The sequence below is a fragment of the Erythrolamprus reginae genome, chromosome 4 (assembly GCF_031021105.1).
Source record: "Erythrolamprus reginae isolate rEryReg1 chromosome 4, rEryReg1.hap1, whole genome shotgun sequence".
Lineage (NCBI taxonomy): Eukaryota > Metazoa > Chordata > Lepidosauria > Squamata > Dipsadidae > Erythrolamprus > Erythrolamprus reginae.
This window is the reverse complement of record NC_091953.1, coordinates 29,543,407-29,564,041: the sequence shown is the minus strand read 5'-3', so window position 1 is coordinate 29,564,041 and position 20,635 is coordinate 29,543,407. Positions and strand designations below refer to the sequence as shown.

The following is a 20,635-nucleotide window of genomic DNA, read 5'->3' as shown; positions in this document are numbered from 1 at the left end:
AAAACCCACCTCTGCCATCAGGCACAGGGGAACTGAGACATCTCTCCCTTGCCCATGTAGTTTTTGTGTATGATATCATTGTGTGTATGTTTTTATATATTGGGTTTTTTTTAGACTTTTTAATGTCAAATTGTTATTTTTAGATTTTAAATATTAGATTTGTTACCATGTATTGCTTTTTATCACTGTTGTGAGCCGCCCCGAGTCTACGGAGAAGGGTGGCATACAAATCTAATAAATAATAATAATAATAATAATAATAATAATAATAATAATAATAATAATAATAATATTTATCCCTAAAAGATAGTACCAGTTTTCATTTTATTGGCAAATTTCATTACTTCACCTGTATAGAACTGTTCAAAAGCAAAGAAGATACACAAAGCTAATAATTTTCTTTTCAAGATGTTTATTAAAAGTGTCCTTAGTTTATGATAAAAACTACAATACTGAGTCCTTTTAATACAATATAGCTACATATCAGAAGATCATCTAAAAATAGTTTTAGCAGCAGATTAGACACATGACCTGCAGTGCCCTTTAAAAATAACTAATTGGCCAGATCAACTCTATTGATCAGGAGGCAAGTGTTTCAGCTTCTGTGTTTTTCTGGGCATGCTGCAATTCATAGTAGAGGTAGAACAGTTGGTGGCTCCAGAAGGGATACTTGCATATATCTGTAAAGAAGGAAGCCACTTATTACTGATCCCAAGTTGATCATGACAGTCTCTAAGTTCCAACGCTCTAGATCAGTGTTTCCCAACCTTGGCAACTTGAAGATATTTGGACTTCAACTCCCAGAATTCCCCATGCTGGCTGGGGAATTCTGGGAGTTGAAGTCCAGATATCTTCAAGTTGCCAAGGTTGGGAAACACTGCTCTAGATAAGTGGTCTGATCGCAGAAACCAGGGCTGTACTACAGGACATCCCCTTTCCATCTCTGGAATGTGCATCAGACCATCCACAAACAGAATCATAGCACGTGTATGAACTGCTTTAAAGCAGCTGCATCATTGTCCAGGCACAAACACAATCCCAGGAAAACACATGGCTTTACTGCGGAATTCCACACAGGAATAAACGTTGGAAGATCTGTGTTTTCTGAACTGCGCGTATTCTGCCATTCCCAAATTATATTCTGTCTGCAAAAGTTAGGCATCTTTGGAACCGATCCTTACATCGGTTTAAGATATTTATCTACTACCTAAAATGATGCTGTATTTTGAATATATATCACTTGGGGAATACTCAAGGAATGAGAGTAATTTTTCAGACTCCCATAATTAATTTCCAAGTATATGAACATCAGTAAGTAATGTACCCCAAAGGTGTATTCAATAAATATATAATGAGGGAGTTTTATTACCTTGAATAACTAGAGCAGTGACGACGAACCTATGGCACGGCTGCCACAGGTGGTATGTGGAGCCATATCTGCTGGCACACAAGCTGTTGTCCCAGCTCAGCTCCAAAAAGCATGTGTGCACCGGCCAGCTGATTTTTGGCTCACATGGAGGCTCTGGGGGGGCATTTTTGGCTTCATGATGGCCTCTGGGGGATGGGGGAGGCCGTTTTTACCCTCCCCAAGCTTCAGGGAAGCTTCTGGAACCTGGGGAGGATGAAACCCATCCTCGAATACAGCTCATCCGTTTGGAACCCATATTGCATCTCAGACATCAACACCCTTGAAAATGTCCAAAGATACTTCACCAGAAGAGCCCTTCACTCCTCCACTCGAAACAGAATGCCCTACGAGACTAGACTTTCAATCCTGGGCCTATAAAGCCTAGAACTAAGACGCCTTAAATGTGATCTAAGTATTGCCCCCAAGATCATATGCTGCAACGTCCTGCCTGTCGGTGACTACTTCTGCTTCAACCACAACAACACAAGAGCACACAACAGATTTAAACTTAATATTAACCGCTCCAAACTTGACTGTAAAAAATATGACTTCAGTAACCGAGTTGTCGAAGCGTGGAACTCATTACCGGACTCCATAGTGTCATCCCCAAACCCCCAACACTTTACCCTTAGATTATCTACGGTTGACCTATCCAGATTCCTAAGAGGTCAGTAAGGGGCGAGTACAAGTGCACTAGAGTGCCTTCCGTCCCCTGTCCTATTGCTCTCCTATATCTCCTATACCTTTCCTCTATTCCTATATCTCTTCTTTTATTCTTTCATTGATATGTTCTATTCCTATATCTTCTTTTCTATTCTTTCTTAGATATATTTTACTATGAGTATCTCCTCTATAACCCTCATCATGTATTTTACTATGTGTGTGTGTGTGTGTGTGTGTATATGTGTGTGTGTGTCACATTTTTGGGTTGTTTTTTTTGCTGAATTTGAAAATTAAGGAAGACTAGGATAGATCTGTTTCGGCCTTATTTTGGCCTCATCAGCTAGCCATACCCACTGGGACTTGAATCTGCAACCTTTGCCTTGTAAGGCAGAGTATCATCCTCTAGGCTACAGTATCCAATCCCTTCAGCTCTGCACCAGGGAAGGGTTACATATTTTTGTGTCGAATCTCATATATACACACCCACTAAAACCCTCATTGTGTATTGGACAAAATAAATAAATAAATAACATAAATAACATAAATAAATAAATAAATAAATGGGCCTACCGGGCCTACTAGAAGTTGGGAAATGGTCTGTTTCTGGCCTACAGAGCTCGGGGGGGGCAGGGGAGGCAATTCTTACCCTCCCCAGGCATTGAATTATGGGTTCTTGCACAGGCACGATAGTGTGTCCGCACCTGCTTTCAGCACCCAAGGAGAAAAAGGTTCGCCATCACTGAACTAGAGGTTCGCTATCAATAGAAAGATCATGAGTTTAGCAGAATAAAAATCCATACATGTGAATCTGTCACCCAAATACTGTATGGAATGGATATATGCTGTCTGCTCAATGTTATCAGTCTGAACAGATGGGACAAGCAACTGAAGAACTCCAATTTGTATTGTGTGGGGTAGGTAACAGATGAAGGGAACTTTGGCCCAACAACATCGTACACTGTTGCGAAGGCCATCTCCTGTGCTCACCCACCCACCCCACCTCTCCAGTTTTTGAGTTCTACTAGATTGCTTCCATCTTTCCAAATTTGGCATTATGGGCTGACATGGTGATTAGAAGGACAAGACGCAGCTGCTGACCCAAGAACTTACTTAGTCAGCTTGTATTTTTCCCTTATTGCTTGCTGCTGTTGATGAGGCGCATCCAGGCATGCTTTGTGCAGGTCACTTAGGCAAGGCACAATCTCACTCAGTGAGTATCCCGTGAAAGCAGCAAGAGTTTCTGGCTGCTCATGAGAAGACAGAGTTACAGCTTCAGTACTACAATAAATTCAGAGAGACAAGAAAGGACCTGGAAAGAAACTTATGCTGAATTAGCTATTAAGTTAGGACAGACTTTATACAACTCGGCAGCCTTACCTGAAAACATTATATAGGGATCCTGAAAGACATCGATTCAAACCATAGGCAAAGAGCTTTGCTCAGCTTTGAGGAGCTCACACTATTTACCCCATTTATAATTACAGGGTGCGTTCCAAAAGTAATGCAATTATTTTTTAAAAGTAATTTATTGAACAGATTTCGCAGCCCCCTGGCTGGGAGCACGGATGAGGAAGAGGAGGAGAATCCGCAACCACCACCGCTGTGGGAGAAGTCACGCCCCAAGGCGGGAGGTGGAGAAACCCAGAGAGGGAGTGGATCGGGTGGGTGGGGGGCAGCAGCGAGAGGCCAGGGGTGCGAGGAGGCCGGAGGCACCGTGGGGAGGCGAGGGCGGGGGAGGCTCCCTTTCCTTCCACCCATGTCTATTGCCGGCACCTCCCCGCCACTGCCCCCTGCGGGCTGGCAGGGGGATGGGGAGCGCGCGCGGTGCCTCTGCACTTTCATCGCTCTCTGCCGCCAACTCCAACGCCCGGCTCCTTGCACGCCCTTGGAAAAGGGTGCACAGGGGGTATTTTGGGGTTCTTCAAAATACTGTCCTTGGGCCTCTACACATTTTTTCCAGCAATTCTGCCATGACCGGTACACGCCCTGGAAGGCGTCTTCAGGGACCTCTCACAAGGTCTTTGTCATGGCTGATTGGATCTCTTCTATGGACGAAAAACGGGTTCCTTTCAGGGCTGGGAACAAAAAGAAGTTTGCTGGGGCAACGTCAGGACTATGGGGGGGCAGCGTTGGCACCTGGGGTTTGGCCAGGAACTCGCAGAATCGTAGCGCGTTGTGGCAAGCCGTGTTTTTCGTCCATAGAAGAGATCCAATCAGCCGTGACGAAGACCTTGCGAGAGGTCTCCGAAAAGGCCTTCCAGGGCGCGTACCGGTCATGGCAAGAGTTGCTGGAAAAAATGTGTAAAGGCCCAAAGACAGTACTTTCAAGAATTTTAAGTGTTTGTGCAAATCTGTTCAATAAATTACTTTAAAAATAATAATTGCATTACTTTTGGAATGCACCCTGGAAGGAAATTTGGGGGTCTTTGCTGTACATAATGGGAACATTCTCATAAAATTGAAGAAACCCAACACAGAAGGTGTTTTGCTAGGGATGTTTTTGGAACAAACTCTTTACTTCAGCTCATTCCAGCAATGACAAATTCACATCTGCTTGGTTTGAGATAAAATATTGAGCAAGGTGCCAGGACAAAGCTTGTGGTGCTGAAATAAACAGCTGTTGAGCCCATGCTAAAATCTGTAAACATTCTTTTTAGAAATGACAAACATTGGAAATTGTTTTGTCATAGTACTGATCTTTTCACTGAAGTAGCCATTTCTGAAGCTGTCCGTTAAGATAAAATTTAAAAATGATGCTAAAAGGAAACATTAGAAACCTTCTTATCCTTTATAGTTCATTCTTGAAAAAAATGCCCAGACATATCCAAGCCCCTTTAAATTAAAATAAATATTACCCAGAAATGCCGGTTCACAGTGTAGTTCGCTAGACAATAAGCAGCGGCTGCCATTTGTGAGGGCAGATACTTCAGGAATGGATCTGCTTCGAGGAGACTCAATTCTGCTATGTACTAAAAGAACAGAACATTTTTTAAAGGAAGGAACATTAGGAAAGATGAAGGATATCAATGTTACTAATGGCTTGGCCTATTTACACTGGTTTTTCTGCTCAGCTGAAAAAGTTAACAAGCTTTTCCTATCCCTTTATTGCACTTTGCGTATGATCATTAGTAACACTGATCTATTTGCTTTCCAAACAATGGAAATAAAGTACTTCCTTTTAACTTTGCCAAATTCTGTATTTGCAATGGTTGTATTGTCCTTGACTGCTTGTACTTATTATTATACAGTGGTATCTCTACTTGAGAATTTAATTTGTTCCGTGACCAGGTTCTTAAGTAGAAAAGTTTGTAAGTAGAAGCAATTTTCCCATAGGAATCAATGTAAAAGCAAATAATGCGTGCAAACCCATTAGGAAAGAAATAAAAGCTCGGAATTTGGGTGGGAGGAGGAAGAAGAGGAAGACATTCGCTGCCGAAGAAAGAAAGTGAGGTGAGGGGAATTTTTTAAAAATCCAAAACTTTAAGGCTTTAAGAAAAAAGAGGGATTCTGAGCGGGTCAGGAGGAGCACGCGCCTCCCATACACCCGGCGCGAGGCTGCCTCCTATACACTGTGCCAGAGAGATAAACCCAGGGGGAATGGCAGGAAATTGGCCGGGCCTTCGCGCCGCTCTCAAATTTCCTGGGAAATTTTTCCGGGCTTGGGTTCCTAAGTAGAAAATGGTTCTTAAGAAGAGGCAAAAAAATCTTAAACACCCGGTTCTTATCTAGAAAAGTTCTTAAGTAGAGGCGTTCTTACGTAGAGGTACCACTGTACTTCCTTTCAACTTTTGCCAAATTTTTTTGTAAGGTGAAAAGTTTGTAAGACGAAACAATGTTTCCCATAGGAATCAATGGAAAAGCAATTAATGTGTGCAAGCCCAAAACTCACCCCTTTCGCCAGCCGAAGTACCCGTTTTTGCGCTGCTGGGATTTCCCTGAAGCTCCCCTCCATGGGAAACCCCACCTCCGGACTTCTGTGTTTTTGTGATGCTGCAGGGAATCCCAGCAGCACAAAAACAAGTGCTTTGCTGGCAATGGAAGTCCGGAGGTGGGGTTTACCAGCGAGGGGAGCCTCAGAGAAATTGCAGCATCACAAAAACATGGAAGTCCTCGAAACCCCACCGCTGGACTTCCGTGTTTTTGTGATGCTGCGATTTCGCTCAGGCTCCCCTCGCTGGGAAAGCCCACCTCCGGACTTCCGTTGCCAGCAAAGCGCCCGTTTTTGCAGTGCTCTGATGCCCCTGCAGCATGGCAAAAACACGGAAGTCCAGAGGTGGGATTTCCCATGGAGGGGAGCCTCAGGGGAATCCCAGAAGCACAAAAATGGGCGCTTCTCTGGCAAGAGAAGTCCGGAGGCGGGGCATCCCAGTGGTGGTGGCTTGGGTTTGTAAGGTGAAAATAGTTTGGAAGAAGAGTCAAAAAAATCTTAAACACCGGGTTTGTATCTCGAAAAGTTTGTATGACGAGGGGTTTGTAAGAGGAGGTATCATTGTATTTGCAATGGTTGTATTGTCCTTGACTGCTTGTACTTATTATTGTACTATATGATACTTATACTTATATTGTAGTACATATTGTACTATATTATTTCATATTGGTTTTCAATGGCTCCTGCAAGGATTTATTTTATTTTATTTTGGCAAATGGTATTCTTGTCCTTCCCCCACTTATCCCTGGGGTGGGGAAGAGAGATGAGGCCAATTCTCATTATTCTGGTTCTGCCCCACTTCTTTCAAATTATCCCAAGACACAAATATGAAATATGTTATACTAAGACCAATGGCATCTTAGGAAAAATACGCAATAAATGGACAGGGTTAAAACTATAATCATTGTTGAATGTAAATCCCAATAAAACCTATTTGATTCCACTTTAAATTAAATTAGTTCAATATAGTAACTTGTGACAATTCCATCTTCTGTAACATGAGTTCATACTCCAATAGCAATTTTGGGACGAATTTTCACTGCCAAGTCTTCGAGACTGAGATAGAAATATGTAGCTCTGTACCTCTCCCTTGCAATCTCTCCTTTCAGTAATACGACTTCACCTGTTTTAAAAGTGTCAAGATGAACTCTGGTAACAATACAACACACCTAGATAGAAATTCCATTGAAGTATATACTTAAAAATGTAATCTCAACATAGCAGGTCAAATATATATTGAAAACAGATACCACAGTGCAGATAGGTGGCTCTTAGTTTTGTGGTCAAGATGTTCTTTAAATGCTTACAAAACAAAGAATAATCTATAAAGACATAGAACTTACCTCCTGGCAAAGTTTTCCGTCTTAAGACTTACACTGTGCCTTTGGTAAGTATTGAAGGAGGACTGATTGACAGTTGGCACAGTTAAATCAAAAGCAAGTACTTTAAGAAGCAGGTGTTCCATTCGCAACAGTTGTTTTTTGGAATAAGTGTCATCTGTTATGTAACACAAATTCTTCCACTTCTGGGGCATAGATTTCTTCATATTTCCTGGGGAAAGGAAGGGTGTAGAAAAATATTCATTGTATTATCAGTGTGTTTTCATCCAGTTAATCCATGACAATCATTCAGTGTAAGCATCATAATCTTTAAAATGTAAAATAAAAATGTACCTGAGCTATATTTTCATTACGGAGCAGATCTTATACTTCTATTCATTTACTAATTTAATTCCTGCCTTTCAAATAGGAGCTCAATGTGATTAGTTTCCTCAACCTAATTTTTTCCTATCAACAACTCCACAAGATAGGTTGGGCTGTGTGTGTGTGAATAGCCCAAAGTTATCCACTAAGTTCTAAGTCTGAGGATTGACTCAAACCTTTCCTAGTTTGGTACTCTATCCACTTATTGCTACTGTCATCCAATCATCTGAAACCAGCTAAAATCTCTCACTTCAACTCAGCTCGTTCACATCGTTATCTCTTTAGCTCTCCAAAAAAAAAAATTAAATTCATGACTCATTTTTACATTTTCTTATAAACATTTATGCATGCGTCTGTAATGTATTAATATCTAAGTAGTCTATATAACAAATACATTAATGTGTCAGTTAACATGATCGAATATTAAGGGATTATATAAATATAGACAAACTAGGGAATTTGATATTAAATTCTTAAGAGACTTGTCTGCCACGTCTTCTAGGCATTTTGCAGAATTGCAAGATACACTGAAGTGGGAACTACGCCTGCTAAGCAATCTGCATTCAAAACAGCTTTTCTTTTAATCCTGCCCTGCGGACTTGTCAAAACCATCAACGTGTGCTTATGTAAGGTAAAATTCAAGTTAGGGTGCAGATCCAAAATGAGGATCCAATAACAGATTTCATCTCTAGCCTAGAATACGATGGGCAAGAGGTGTTGTGGATGTAACTTCCCTGCTTGCCAAACAGGCTAAGATGTTCAAAATGCTTTTCATAAGAGAGATACAGTGTTCCCTCAATTTTCACGGGGGATGCATTCCGAGACCGCCCACGAAAGTCGAATTTCCGCGAAGTAGAGATGCAGAAGTAAATAACACTATTTTTGGCTATTTGACAGTATCCCAAGCCTTCCCTTAACACTTTAAACCCCTAAATTGCAATTTCCCATTCCCTTAGAAACCATTTAGATTATTACTCACCATGTTTATTAAAGTTTATTAAAAAAAACATTTATTAAAGGCAGACGAAAGTTTGGCGATGACACATGACATCATTGGGCAGGAAAAACCGTGGTATAAGGAAAAAAACCCGCAAAGTATTTTTTTAATTAATATTTTTGAAAAACCGTGGTAGACTTTTCGCGAAGTTCGAACCCGCGAAAATCGAGGGAACACTGTATACTATATCTGTGATGGCGAATCTATGGCATGTGTGTCACAAATGGCACCTGAAGCCATATCTCAGGGCACCCAAGGAGTTGCCCTCTGTCAGCTCCAGTGCGCATGTGGATGCTGGCCAGCTTATTTTCGGCCTTCCAAAGGGCAGGATACCATTTTCGCCCTCCCTAGGCTTCAGGAATGCCTCCTGAAGCATGGGGAGAGTGAAAAATGGCCCAACAGTTTGTTTCCGAACTTCTTTTTTAAAAAAATGTTTTTATTATTTTTCAAAAGACACACATTACAAACACAACACATAACATAAAAAGGAGCTACAATCGCTCCGCTCAAGATAGAAGTCTTCACTGTACAGAAGGAAAAAAAAACTTATTACTATTTAGATCAATCCAGAGAATATATAAGAATATTTGCTACAATTCGCTATTTAAAAACAAATCTACTAATATATTAAACTATATATGTTTTCTAGAAGAAAAAAAACACCTAATTATATGTTAAATCAAATCAAAAAAGAAAAAGAATACGTTCTATTATAAAACATCACATAGAAACATAGAAGACTGACGGCAGAAAAAGACCTCATGGTCCATCTAGTCTGCCCTTATACTATTTCCTGTGTTTTATCTTAGGATGGATATATGTTTATCCCAGGCATGTTTAAATTCAGTTACTGTGGATTTACCAACCACGTCTGCTGGAAGTTTGTTCCAAGGATCTACTACTCTTTCAGTAAAATAATATTTTCTCATGTTGCCTTTGATCTTTCCCCCAACTAACTTGCTTTTTCTATTAAATTTGACTTTGTTTCCGAACTTCTAGTAGGCCTATTTTTTGCCATCCACAAGCTCCGGAGGCTTTCCTGAAGGCTGGAGAGTGAGAAAAACTGCTCAACGGGCCTACCCAAAGTCCGGAGGCCTCTGTGAGGTCTGTAGGCATGTGCGGGGCAGCAGCATGGGAGGAAGGCTGTGTGCATGTGCAGTGGGAAGGGCACTGCACTATGGGTATGGGCATCCATCCGTGCGCACTTTTGTAACCCGAGCAAAAACAAGGGTTCGCCCTCACTGTACTATATGTTCTGATGCAGGAACACAAAGGCAAGTCCCACAGGGTTGGCCTTCTCCAGGTCCCGTCAACCAAACAATGTCGTTTGGCGGGGCTTAGGGGAAGAGTCTTCTCTGTGGGGGCGCCAGCCCTCTGGAATCAGCTTTCCCCAGAGATTCGTACTGTCCCCATCTTCCTCGCCTTCTGCAAAAGCCTTAGGACCCATCTATGTTGCCAGGCTTGGGGCAATTAGATCTTGCCCCTCTGACCAATAAATGTAATGTATGGTGTGATTGGACTGTATGATTGCATATTATATTAGGGTTTTTAGTTGTACAGTAGTACCTCTAGATACGAGCTGCTCTACATGCGAGTATTTCAAGATACGAGCCACGTGGAGAGAGACATTTCTGTCCTAGTTCCGAGCTCAAATTCGGGATACGAGCCGAACGTCCACTAGGTGGCGCAAGGATCCTTGCTTTTGGTTATCTCGGAGGGGGAAAAAGTTATTTGTTCCAGAATACAAGTTGCCTCAAGATACAAGCTCCCTTATGGAACGAATTATGCTCGTATCTAGGGGTACTACTGTATTTTAAATTATTAGATTTGTGCTACATGCTTATGTTTCTATCTATTCTGTGAGCTGCCCTGAATCTTCGGAGAGAGCAAAACTTGCAAACTCCTCTAAAACTCTTGATTGTTTTAAACCTTGGCGCAGAACAATAACATCTGAAAATGGAGGTAGGGAGAAAATATGGAACCAAACTAGAAGCCTACAAATTCTTCACTGCACTTTTTTCAGCCAATTCTATCACCTTGATAAGCTCTCCAAGAACAGTCATCTTCCACAGGTTGTCTTTTATTTAAACATACTTACGCAGCCAGGAGCATTGCTGCTGTTCCTACAAGTTGCAATTTTCCTCTGAGGACCGACATGCAAGAAAGAAATCTGTCCAAGTAGTTCACAGCAAGGTACAGTGTCTCTGTCTGAAGCTTGTATTCTTCACCAACTTCTACCAGCCAGTCAACTAAGATGGCACGCATCCCTGAGGTTATATCAGGCTGCTTCCTCATGTAGCATGGTCTCGGCTTATATCTTACCTACACACAAAGGGTTTGGCTTTAGAATAAGCAAAGGGAATACATCTTCTACACATATTGCACTAAGCCATAACACGTTTGGCTTGGCTTTGGTTTAATGTGCCACAAGAAGTCAACAATTGTGGCATTCAGTATAGAGTCTGTGACCTAATATAATGTGTGAATGCTGACTACAGTGGTACCTCTACTTACGAACTTAATTTGTTCGGTGACCAGGTTTTTAAGTAGAAAAGTTTTTAAGAAGAAGCAATTTTTCCCATAGGAATCAATGTAAAAGCAAATAATGTGTGCAATTGGGGAAACCACAGGGAGGGTAGAGGCCCTGTTTCCTCCCAGGAGATTCCTAGAGAGGACCCACAGAGGCTTCTCCCTGCCTTTTCCAGCCCTATTTCCTCCCAGGAGATAAGAAAAATTATCTATGAATGTTCCAAGTTGTTCCAAGAAGGCTGGCAGATGGAGCAATTGGGCAAGAAATAGAAGTTTACTTCTCCATCTCCCCTTTCCAGTTTGGGGCATATCTTAAGGACTTTTGGATTGAATGAAAAAACAAAATTGTTGGTTTAAGGAGAGGTATAATTGTGGCTCTCTATATCTAACATAGTTTATTATAACTACCAATCATAGAACATAAAGTTTGGAGAGAACTTTAGAATCTATAGTATGTAGTTCAGTCCTCTGCCCAATGCAGAAATTTACCATAATAGCAAACCCAACAGATGATCATCCAGCCAGTGTTTAAATACCTCCACTAACATTGTCACTTCCCAGGCCAATCTATTCCACTGGTGAACAGTCCTTACCATTATGTCATTATTTCCTGATGTCTACTTCTTTGTACTTTACGTCCCTTATTTCTTGCTGTGTCTTCCGGAACCACTCTGAATAATTGTATCTCATCTTGTCCATGATAAACCTAACGTTCTTGGAAGCTATTCCAATCAATCCTTAATTTTTTTTCCTTCTAGGCCTTTCATCGTTTTAGAAATTTAGATGCTCTCATGAAGACACATTCAGATTGCCAATGTGCTTTCTAGAATGATTTGACGGACTAGTGTTTAGTTATGATTAGTGTTGGGCGAACCAAACTTGCATAGTTCGGGTTCGTGACAAACTTTGTGGGGTTCAGCACACTGAACCCGAACCTGGACTTTTTCAGAAGTCCGTGTTCAGGTTCGGCGTTTGCTCAAACACCGTAGTGGGTGGGAGGGGGAGGCGGGGGGGGGGGCTCTGAGGCTCAAGCTGCCAACTCGGGTTGGGGGGGCAGGAGGGGCGACTCCAGACCCAGAGCCTGACCTCCCAGCGCTTTGCCTCACACCGGGCCAGAGGGGTGGGGAGGCAGGTTCTGCTGGCCGGCTATTCAGGATCCTGTCCGGCAGCTTCCAGTGGGCGTTGGGCAGGAGGGGGAGGCGAGGAGGGCTCTGACTCAGAGCCCTCCATGCCTCCTCCCGCCCACCGCCAGCTAGAAGCTGCTGAATGGGATCCTGAAGCATTGGCAGGAGGTGTCAGGCTCCATCAAGCGGGCGATGGCCAGGAGCTGCCGAAATGAGAGAAAACTAGGGGCCGGGATTTTTGGTGGCTCCCGGCCATCACCCGCTTGATAGAACCTGACACCCTGCCAGGCAAGAGGGCTCGAGAGGCAGGTTCTCCCAGGCCAGATTTTGAGGATCCTGGCGGGCAGCTTCAAGCGGGTGATGGCTGGGAGCCACCAAAAATCCCTGCCCCTAGTTCTTTCTCATTTCAGTGGCTCCCGGCCATCGCCCGCTTGAAGCTCCCTGCCAGGATCCTCAAAAGCCGGCCCAGCAGAGCCTACCTCCCAAGCCCTCTTGCCCGGCGGGAGGTGAAGCACTGTGGGGGAGGTGTCAGGCTCCATCAAGCGGGCGATGGCTGGGAGCCGCCGAAACAAGAAAGAACTAGGATCAGGGATTTTCGGCGGCTCCCGGCCATTGCCCGCTTGATGGAGCCTGACACCCCTCCACACAATGCTTCGCCTCCCGCCGGGCAAGAGGACTTGGGAGGTAGGCTCTGCCCCCCCTCCAGCGATGGCCAGGTAGTGGGGACGGACGCCTCCTGCAGCACCTTGCTGGTTAAAATGGCCAGGCCCATTTTCGGCCTGGACAACTAACTTTCACTAACTTTGAAATTGCAGATTCCCCTAAATATTGAAAAGTTTTATAAGTTGAATGATAAAATGAGGCAGAAACTCAATCAAGTTGAAATTTTGGAAGTAGCAACCAATATTCTTGGAGAGCTGCAAATATGTAAATGTTTCCTTTCAGATAACAGAGCCAATCATGATTAGAGAACAGGAGGATACACAATGGTTTGGGAAAGATGCCTTCTTGGAAGCATTTATGATTATCCCAACACTCTTCCCCACTTCGTTTTAAGAAAGGTAGGTTTTCTTACTTTTTCGTGCCCAAAATAGGTTCAGAAAATATTATAATCATTTTGGTGAAGGTGTACACCAAAGTGAGTTATTTTAAAATTAAACCAAAACTAACCAAAGCAACGTGAAACCATCTGTAGCACAGCCACAGGAGAATTTTGGTGTCTTAAAAATAAGAGAGATACCGTCTTCTATTAATTAGAATCTATTTTGTCAGATACAGTATATGTTATCTAAATTGTAACATGCACATTACCTTAGTACAGAGAGAGGAAAAAAAGAGTAAAGAATGCATAGTGGTAAAATAAAGAACTGCCTCTCAAAACTGCTACCTCCCTCCCCCTCCGGGTCATTCACAAGTAGGTAGCCATAGTAATTAAAATACGCAGAGAGATAGCAGTACACAAATGCTTATAGAGCTATGCAAACAATAGCTGAACTATCCTCTTTTAGTAGCCATTCTTAGCAAGTTATGGAATGCAAAATCAATAGCATCTATCTTAAAGCTGTTCAGATAGAACGAGAAGCCATTTCTAGGGATATTACACAATAAGGAAATATTCTCCAAGTGAGGTTTAAGAGACAGAGTCAAAAAGGAAGATTCTTCTCGTGCAGTATATGTGTACAATAGCCACTATAGTAAGTCTGTTTATGTTGTTACTTACTTCTGCATCTCTTAAATAATTATGAATATCTTCTGCATATTCATCAATACTTATGTCCAGTTCATCACCCTCACAATCTTCATTTTGCAGGGACTTATCCACCAACATTGGCGACACTAGATCATGCAAAATATTCAAAAAGTGCTCCTTAACATTCAAATGTTGCCATCATAAGAGGCGACATAAAACACAAGAAGTTAAATTATTAAATTTAATGATTTGTTACCTGTACTCAAGTTCAACAATAGATGAAGGTTAGGTTTTATTGCACAGGTCTCAGTTTCACACATACTATATTCCACTTCTTCTGCTGCTATACAATCATTTTTGCTTCTCTCTTCCACTTTATTTATGTAAACAGTAATACTTTTCTTGGATGTCACAGAGGTTGGCATTAGATATTTGCCAGTCATAGGAATAATATTTTCTGATCCAGATACTGGTCTCATCATGGAAATTCCCTGAAAAAGAATACACTGAAGAAACTACTTGGATAAGCAGGAACACTTTTTAAACCAAACAGAAAAGAAGTCCATGAAATCAACTTCCAGATAATGACTGTAGTTCTGTACAGTGAAGGGCTACCAACATTTTTACCACCACACTGTGGGTGTGGCTTATGCAGGATGCCCTGCGTTTTCTTTCAACATCTTTCAGTGCAAATTGGGTGCTCTGGGGTGGAGCTCCATTTTCGCTACCCACTGCATTCCCCCCTCACCCCCCGGTCTGGGCAGCAGCCCACCCCTGGTTATGTATATAAAAAAAATAAAAGCAGTATTATTCAGATCAGCCTTGGTCTTCTAAATGTTGATAGACCACAATTCGTATCATCATTGGATGTAGATCATGCTGCATGGGTATACAGTGTTCCCTCAATGTTCGCGGGGGATGCGTTCTGAGACCGCGCGAGAAAGTTGAATTTCCGCAAAGTAGAGATGCGGAAGTAAATACGCTATTTTTGGTTATGAACAGTATCACAAGCCTTCCCTTAACACTTTAAACCCCTAAATTACAATTTCCCATTCCCTTAGCAACCATTTAGATTATTACTTACCATGTTTAATTATTAAACTTTATTTTTTTAAAAAATTATTAAAGGCGGAAGAAAGTTTGGCGAAGACATATGACGTCATCGGGCGGGAAAAAACGTGGTATAGAGAAAAACCCCACAAAGTATTTTTTAATTAATATTTTTGAAAAACCATGGTATAGACTTTTCGCAAAGTTTGAACCCGCAAAAATCGAGGGAACACTGTAATGGGACCAGGGGTGAAATTCAAAAATTTCCACTTCTGGTTCTGTGGGCTTGGCTTGGTGGTCATGTGAGGATTTGTTCTCTGGGAAAAAGAGAAAGAGAGCGGGAGAGGAGAGATTGATGGAGACTGGGGCGTATTAGTCAGAAGAGGTGAGTGGCGAACGGGAGAGCGGGCAAGCATGAGGTGAGCCAACCAGGGGTGTTATTTACCATCTCGGCAAACATATTTAAATCATCCCTACCCTACCAGGGGTGAAATCATCGAATTTCACCCCTGAATGGGACCCATTACACAAATTCCATCAGCCCAAGATCAAGAGTAATAATAATAATAATAATAATAATAATAATTATTATTATTATTATTAATTAATTTGTATGCCGCCCCTCTCCGAGGACTCAGAGCAGCTCACAGCAACAATACACAATATACAAATCTAATGTTAAAAGAACAATTTAAAACCCTTATTATAAAAAACAATCACACAACCTAACAGACCATACATAAAAACCCCATAGTAGCTAAGGGGTATATCAATTTCCCCATGCCTGGCGACATAGGTGGGTTTTCAGGAGCTTTCGAAAGGCAAGGATGGTGGGGGCAGTCCTAATCTCAGGGGGGAATTGATTCCAGAGGGCCGGGGCCACCACAGAGAAGGCTCTTCCCCTGGGTCCCGCCAGACGGCATTGTTTAGTCGACGGGACTCAGAGAAGGCCAACTCTGTGGGACATAATCGGTCGCTGGGATTCGTGAGGCAGAAGGCGGTCCTGAAGATATTCTGGTCCGATGCCATGTAGGGCTTTATAGGTCATAACCAACACTTTCAATTGTGACCGGAAGCTGATCGGCAGCCAGTGCAAACTGCGGAGTGTTGATGAGACATGGGCATATCTAGGAAAGCCCATGATTGCTCTTGCGGCCGCATTTTGCACGATCTGAAGTTTCCGAATACTTTTCAAAGGTAGCCCCATGTAGAGAGTGTTGCAGTAATCAAACCTCGAGGTGATGAGGGCATGAGTGACTGTAACCAGTTTAGATAATAGAACTTATCACTGTGATATAGGAAATGAACACATTCTTTCAGTTCCAAAGCTAACTCACCGGAAAATGCTGAATATTTTTTCTAGACAAAGCAGAGATGGCTATTAAAGAGTTATCCAAAATGCTTTCCAACTTACATGGGAAGAGGATCTTAGACGCTGTCCATTGTCTCTTAGCTCTCCAAGAATAACTCTGTGCTGGGAATTCTGACTGTCATGCGGTACAACGGGAAGTGGCAGGGCACCCCGGAGTCCAGCTTGTTCCATCTGATCATCCTTGTTGCTAAGATACATTTTCTGCAAATCAGCAGCTGATACTGGAAGGAAAAAAAATCATCAATTATGTTTTCAAATCTCTCTTTGGCTTAGCACATATCAGTGAAAATCTTCGAGCATGTGACATTTTTGTAGGGTTTCCACAGCACTCCCATCATCTTCACAATGAGGAACTGCACATCAACAAACATTTTGGGGGAAAAGGAATCCTCAATCTGAGTATTGTATTGGCAGTTCTGTGTTAGCAAAAACTTCAGAAGGGAAGGATTTAGGGGTAGTGATTTCTGACAGTCTCAAAATGGGTGGTGCAGTCAGGCAGTAGGGAAAGCAAGTAGAATGCTTGGCTGCATAGTTAGAGGTATAACAAGCAGGAAGAGGGAGATTGTGATCCCGCTATATAGAGCGCTGGTGAGGCCACATTCGGAATACTGTACTGTGTTTAGTTCTGGAGACCTCACCTACAAAAAGATATTGACAACAAAATTGAATGGGTCCAAAGACGGGCTACAAGAATAGTGGAAGGTCTTAAGCATAAAACTTATGAGGAAAGATTTAATGAACTCAATCTGTATAGTCTGGAGGACAGAAGGAAAAGGGGGGGACATGATCGAAACATTTAAATATGTTAAAGGGTTAAATAAGGTTCAGGAAGAAAGTGTTTTTAATAGGAAAGTGAACACAAGAACAAGGGGCACAATCTGAGGTTAGTTTGGGGAAAGATCAGAAGCAACATGAGAAAATTTTATTTTACTGAAAGAGTAGTAGATCCTTGGAACAAACTTCCAGCAGACGTGGTTGGTAAATCCGCAGTAACTGAATTTAAACATGCCTGGGATAAACATATATCCATCCTAAGATAAAATACAGGAAATAGTATAAGGGCAGACTAGATGGACCATGAGGTCTTTTTCTGCTATCAATCTTCTGTTTCTATGTTTCTATTCAGCTAATTGCTCTCTCGGCTTATAATTTATAAATATTTTCTTAAATTTATAATTTTAATTAATTGGATTAATGTATTGGATTGTCTTTTCACTTGTTGTGAGCCGCCCCGAGTTTTCGGAGAGGGGCGGCATACAAATCCAAATAATAAATAAATAAATAAATAAATAGGTTTTCAAATATTAGAACTGTATTAGCATGCTTCCCTATCCTATGATTGTCCTCAAGTCAAGTAAGCTTTTGAAAGATAGTAATGATAGTGTTAACAGTGTTCCTCCCCAATCATTGTGTTGTACCACATGATTCTTGACAAATGTATCTTTTTCTTTTATGTAAGCTGAGAGCATCTGCACCAAGACAAATTCCTTGTGTGTCTAATCACACTTGGACAATAAAATTCTATTCTATTCTATTCTAAATTTAGTTACTGTGGATTCAACCAACCACCTCTGCTGGAAGTTTGTTCCAACCATCTACTACTCTTTCAGTCAAATAATATTTTCTCATGCTGCTCTATGATCTTTCCCCCCAACTAACCTCGGATTGTCCCCAACTAACCACAGATCATGCAAAAAGAACAAATGATAGACAGCATTATTTGTCGAGGAACACAGTGACATTTTAAGGTTTTATACTGAACCCTCAAGGTTCAGTATGATAACAAGATTAGGCAAGTAGCTCGGTTTTCTTTAATTGCTTAGAAATGTTCCATTCTAGAGAATGATTAAAGCGTTGCTGGGTAAAAACATACTACTTAATTATTCCCTATCTTAAAAGTAATTAAGGATTATTATTAAAGGTACTAGAGAAGGACAATAAAAAAACTATTAAGTATTCAATAAATAGTGCATAAATGTACTACCCCATTGATTAACCGCTCCAAACTTGACTGTAAAAAATATGACTTCAGTAACCAGGTTGTCGAAGCGTGGAACTCATTACCAGACTCCATAGTGTCATCCCCAAACCCCCAACATTTTACTCTTAGATTATCTACGGTTGACCTATCCAGATTCCTAAGAGGTCAGTAAGGGGCGAGTACAGGTGCACTAGAGTGCCTTCCGTCCCCTGTCCTATTGCTCTCCTATATCTCCTATCCCTTTCTTCTAATCCTATATCTCTTCTTCTATTCTTTCATTGATATGTTTTATTCCTATATCTTCTCTTCTATTATTTCTTAGATATATTTTACTATGAGTATCTCCTCTATAACCTTCATCATGTATTTTACTATGTGTATATATAGATACATAGTAAAATGTATCTATGAAAGTATAGAAAAAAAGTTATAGGAATAGAACATATCAATGAAAGAATAGAAGTGAGAGTTTTAGTGTGTGTGTGTGTGTGTGTGTGTGTATGTATGTATGTATGTATGTATGTGTATATATATATATATATATATATATATATATATATATATACATACATACATACATACATACATACATACATACATACATACATACACCCACAAAAACGCTGTGTATTGAAATAAATAAATAAAAATAAAATAATTCCCCCCACTTTCGTAGCCCATTACTGCCCGCATCACATTCAGGACTGCGGGGGGGGGGCAGAAAAAGAGAGAGAGGGCGATAGAGAGAAGGAGGAGGAGAGGTCAGGACGGCTCGATTTATTGAAAGTTACAACGCCAGGCAAACTCAAAAAGGCGGGCGGGGTGGGAGGAGGAGCGGTTCGACCCCCGAGGGCTTCCTTCCCCACCGCCCCCTCGGCTGTTGTGCCCCAAAAGAAGGGATGCCGGGAGTAACCCACACACACCCGCAAGGACTTTACAACGAGTTACCCAAACAACCGCGCTCCACTCTTCCCCACCTGTAGCGAAAAGGCGTCCCTTTAGGATCCCTTCGAGTCCGCGCAGAGGACTCAAACCCAACGGAGACGCGCAAGGACTCAAACGCAGCCCTCGCCGGCCTCCCTTCCCAGCCTATATAAGCCGCGGGCCAATGAGCGCCCGACGACGCCGTTACCGCCCCAGCCCGCCCGGCCCTTCGGCGTGCGCTCTGCTTACTTTCAAGCCGGCCGCGTCTGTTGGGAACGGCCAGTTAGAGCCGGCGGTCGCCCGCCCGCCCGCCCGCTTTGCATGCGGAGGGCAGCGCCCGTGGCAACCTGGGATCGCCATAGAGATCTCTCTCGCCGGGAGGAGAAGCTGTCGCCTAACCCGACGGGAGGGAGTGTGCCCAGGCATTCTCTCTCGACGCGCGGGGCCGTCGCCGCCTGGGATGGGAGTAGAAATTCCTCCAGGTGGGAAAAATCGAAAGAATAAAATTAAATAGAACCGTCTGCGGAGAGTTGGTTCTCCCCACCCACACAGTCTCATTCTTTTGTTGTGTTGTTGTTGTTGTGATGAGTTTCAGAGACGCGCTGGGCTGGGCACAGATCAGTTGTGGCTGGGGTGATCCTAATCCAACTCCTTGCAGAGGTAAATGTCTATCAATGAAAGAGAATAGAATTAGATTTGTTCTACCGGGCTCTCTGGTAGGAGCCTCCCGAAAATTCAAAGGTACAAATTTGAGACACACACGTTTGAAAATTCAAAACAATGTTCTTTATCACAAAATTCAAAAGAAACTGAGCACTCTTTTTGTATTGCAAAGAGCACTCCTCCCAAAACAACCGGTAGTCTACAATTTCCCTTAAGCAGTCATTAAGTACTTAGCTAGCAGCTGTGAAGAAACTTCACACCCCTTCTTCCAAAGAAGTGAGACACACACACACACACACACACACACACACGTTGCTCTGCTTTGGTTTCAAAGGCGTGAAAAATCAACAAACAAAGTCCAGAAAACAGCACCACACAATTCCTGAAGAACTGCCAAACCCACACACTGCCATCCATAGCAGCAGACCCAATCACTGGAGCCCCACCCAACCTCAGGTGGCCTCATTTTCTCTTGTAATAATCCTTCAGTTGTTGTCTCCTATGCATCACTCTATGCATGCGTGGATGTGTCATTAATTCTTGTTCAGAATCCAAGGATGATACAGATGATTGATCTCCTCCTGGGTTGTCTGCCAAACTCCC

At 42.3% G+C, this 20,635-nt stretch overlaps 1 protein-coding gene across 1 annotated transcript; it reads right to left on the bottom strand.

Moving 5' to 3' along the window:
- Nucleotides 1-395: 395 nt before the first annotated feature.
- CCNA1 (cyclin A1) lies at nucleotides 396-19,506 on the bottom strand. Its single transcript, XM_070749915.1, is given in 10 exon segments — nucleotides 396-680; nucleotides 3,182-3,315; nucleotides 4,927-5,041; nucleotides 7,346-7,506; nucleotides 7,508-7,550; nucleotides 10,798-11,021; nucleotides 14,073-14,188; nucleotides 14,299-14,533; nucleotides 16,507-16,685; nucleotides 19,423-19,506. Coding segments are annotated over 9 exon segments (1,236 nt in total). The 5' UTR covers nucleotides 16,663-16,685; nucleotides 19,423-19,506; the 3' UTR covers nucleotides 396-628.
- Nucleotides 19,507-20,635: the final 1,129 nt, after the last annotated feature.